A 1,507-nucleotide genomic window follows, 5' to 3' on the forward strand; every position below is an offset into this window, starting at 1 on the left:
ATGATGAATAAACGTTTTTAATGTATCAATATCTAAATTATCACGAAATTCAAATTGTTTTGTTGTGTAGTATTTGAAATGTTGTTTTTTTTAGGTGTAATGTTGGTTGCCTAAAGTCAAATCGGAAATTTTATTAAAATATTTAAGCAAATGTTTAATAAAATACATTTTTAAATATAATTTAACACTTTAAAATAAATATAATTATTATGTGGCATAATAATCACATATTTTAAAAGATTTTTATTGTTATTATCGGATATTATCCCATAAAATTTAACACAAAATAATGAAAATTTACAATAAAAAAGGTTTATTATATGTTGTTTGTATAAATGTAAAAGAATTACAATAAATAAATACTTTTTATACCATTTTATTGTATTTTTATCATGTATAATAAGTTGCCTACCTTTAGGCGCAAATATATCCCTGCCATACATTACCCCTGCCTTCGCGTTAGTCAATATTGTTGCAGGTGCAAATAATTAATTAAAATCACGTGAATTAACCAAACTAAGCGTTGATTCTACTCCACTATACAACCAGGTAAGTTCTAAAAGCATTTTACACAATATTCCTTCAGTTCTTTTCCTACTACGCGTTCTTTCCGCTGTTGTTACATAAGTTAGCATATAACCTAACAATTTTCACGACGAACGAAACTTCACAAACTTCAAATTATAAGCGACACACACAAATACTAGTTTAGTTTTATTTAGATATTAACCAGTAACAATACTATAAAATTCCAGTGTATAGAGAGTTCCCATCATGGGCAACACAGTGTCTGCTGCAGACATTGCAGCATCACACATAGTCTATCCAAATCAACACAAAGATGGACAAGCAACACAGTCAAAGGTACCCCCTGGGCATCCACATGTTCAACATGCGAATTATGCAGCTGGGGAGATACCTCCAGAATGCCCAATGCATCAGAAACAAGCTCCTGCACCTCCGCCAGCTCCTGCACAACCTGTGGCTGCTTCAGAATGTCCTGTTGGATATGGAAAAGGAGATGTTAATCCTTTAAACATGGTAAGATCTATTATTTTACATATTTGTTTTTGATTATCAACGAAATAATAGCATTGAAGTTGAATTCTGTGATTTTTTAATATTTCAATGTGTTTTCGTGTATAAGAAGTTGCCTACGTTAAATACACGTTCTAGATAGAATAATTCATGGAAAGAAATTTCAAAAAACAACTTTTAAAACTTTTTCTGAAAGGATTTCATTTGCAATAATCCATTACATACACTTTTTATTTATACCTAAATTAATTTCACTATTTCTTCTTTTCCAGATGCCACCAGCTAATCAGAAACCATCCCCTGATCAACCATTTCCTCTCCCAATCGACAGACAAACCTCCTCAATCCCAAAAGCAATCGTCAAAGAAGGCGAATCCCCATTCTGGGTGTATCCCAGCCAACAAATGTTCTGGAACGCCATGTTACGGAAAGGCTGGCGCTGGAAGGAGGAAGACGTCAAGGAGAAAGA

The 1,507-nt window shown here is 32.6% G+C and overlaps 1 protein-coding gene across 1 annotated transcript; it reads left to right on the forward strand.

Moving 5' to 3' along the window:
- Nucleotides 1-419: 419 nt before the first annotated feature.
- Nucleotides 420-1,502, forward strand: LOC135803086 (holocytochrome c-type synthase-like; the record flags this gene model as incomplete). The annotated part of the gene is made up of 3 exons (XM_065316708.1): nt 420-549; nt 756-1,041; nt 1,311-1,502. Coding segments are annotated over exons 2-3 (459 nt in total), but the record flags the coding sequence as incomplete, so codon positions are not given.
- Nucleotides 1,503-1,507: the final 5 nt, after the last annotated feature.

Source organism: Atheta coriaria, unplaced genomic scaffold, assembly GCF_025399875.1.
Source record: "Atheta coriaria isolate IRGN ID8LTWV9N9 unplaced genomic scaffold, Caltech_Dcor_3.1 scaffold1662_size1595, whole genome shotgun sequence".
Lineage (NCBI taxonomy): Eukaryota > Metazoa > Arthropoda > Insecta > Coleoptera > Staphylinidae > Dalotia > Dalotia coriaria.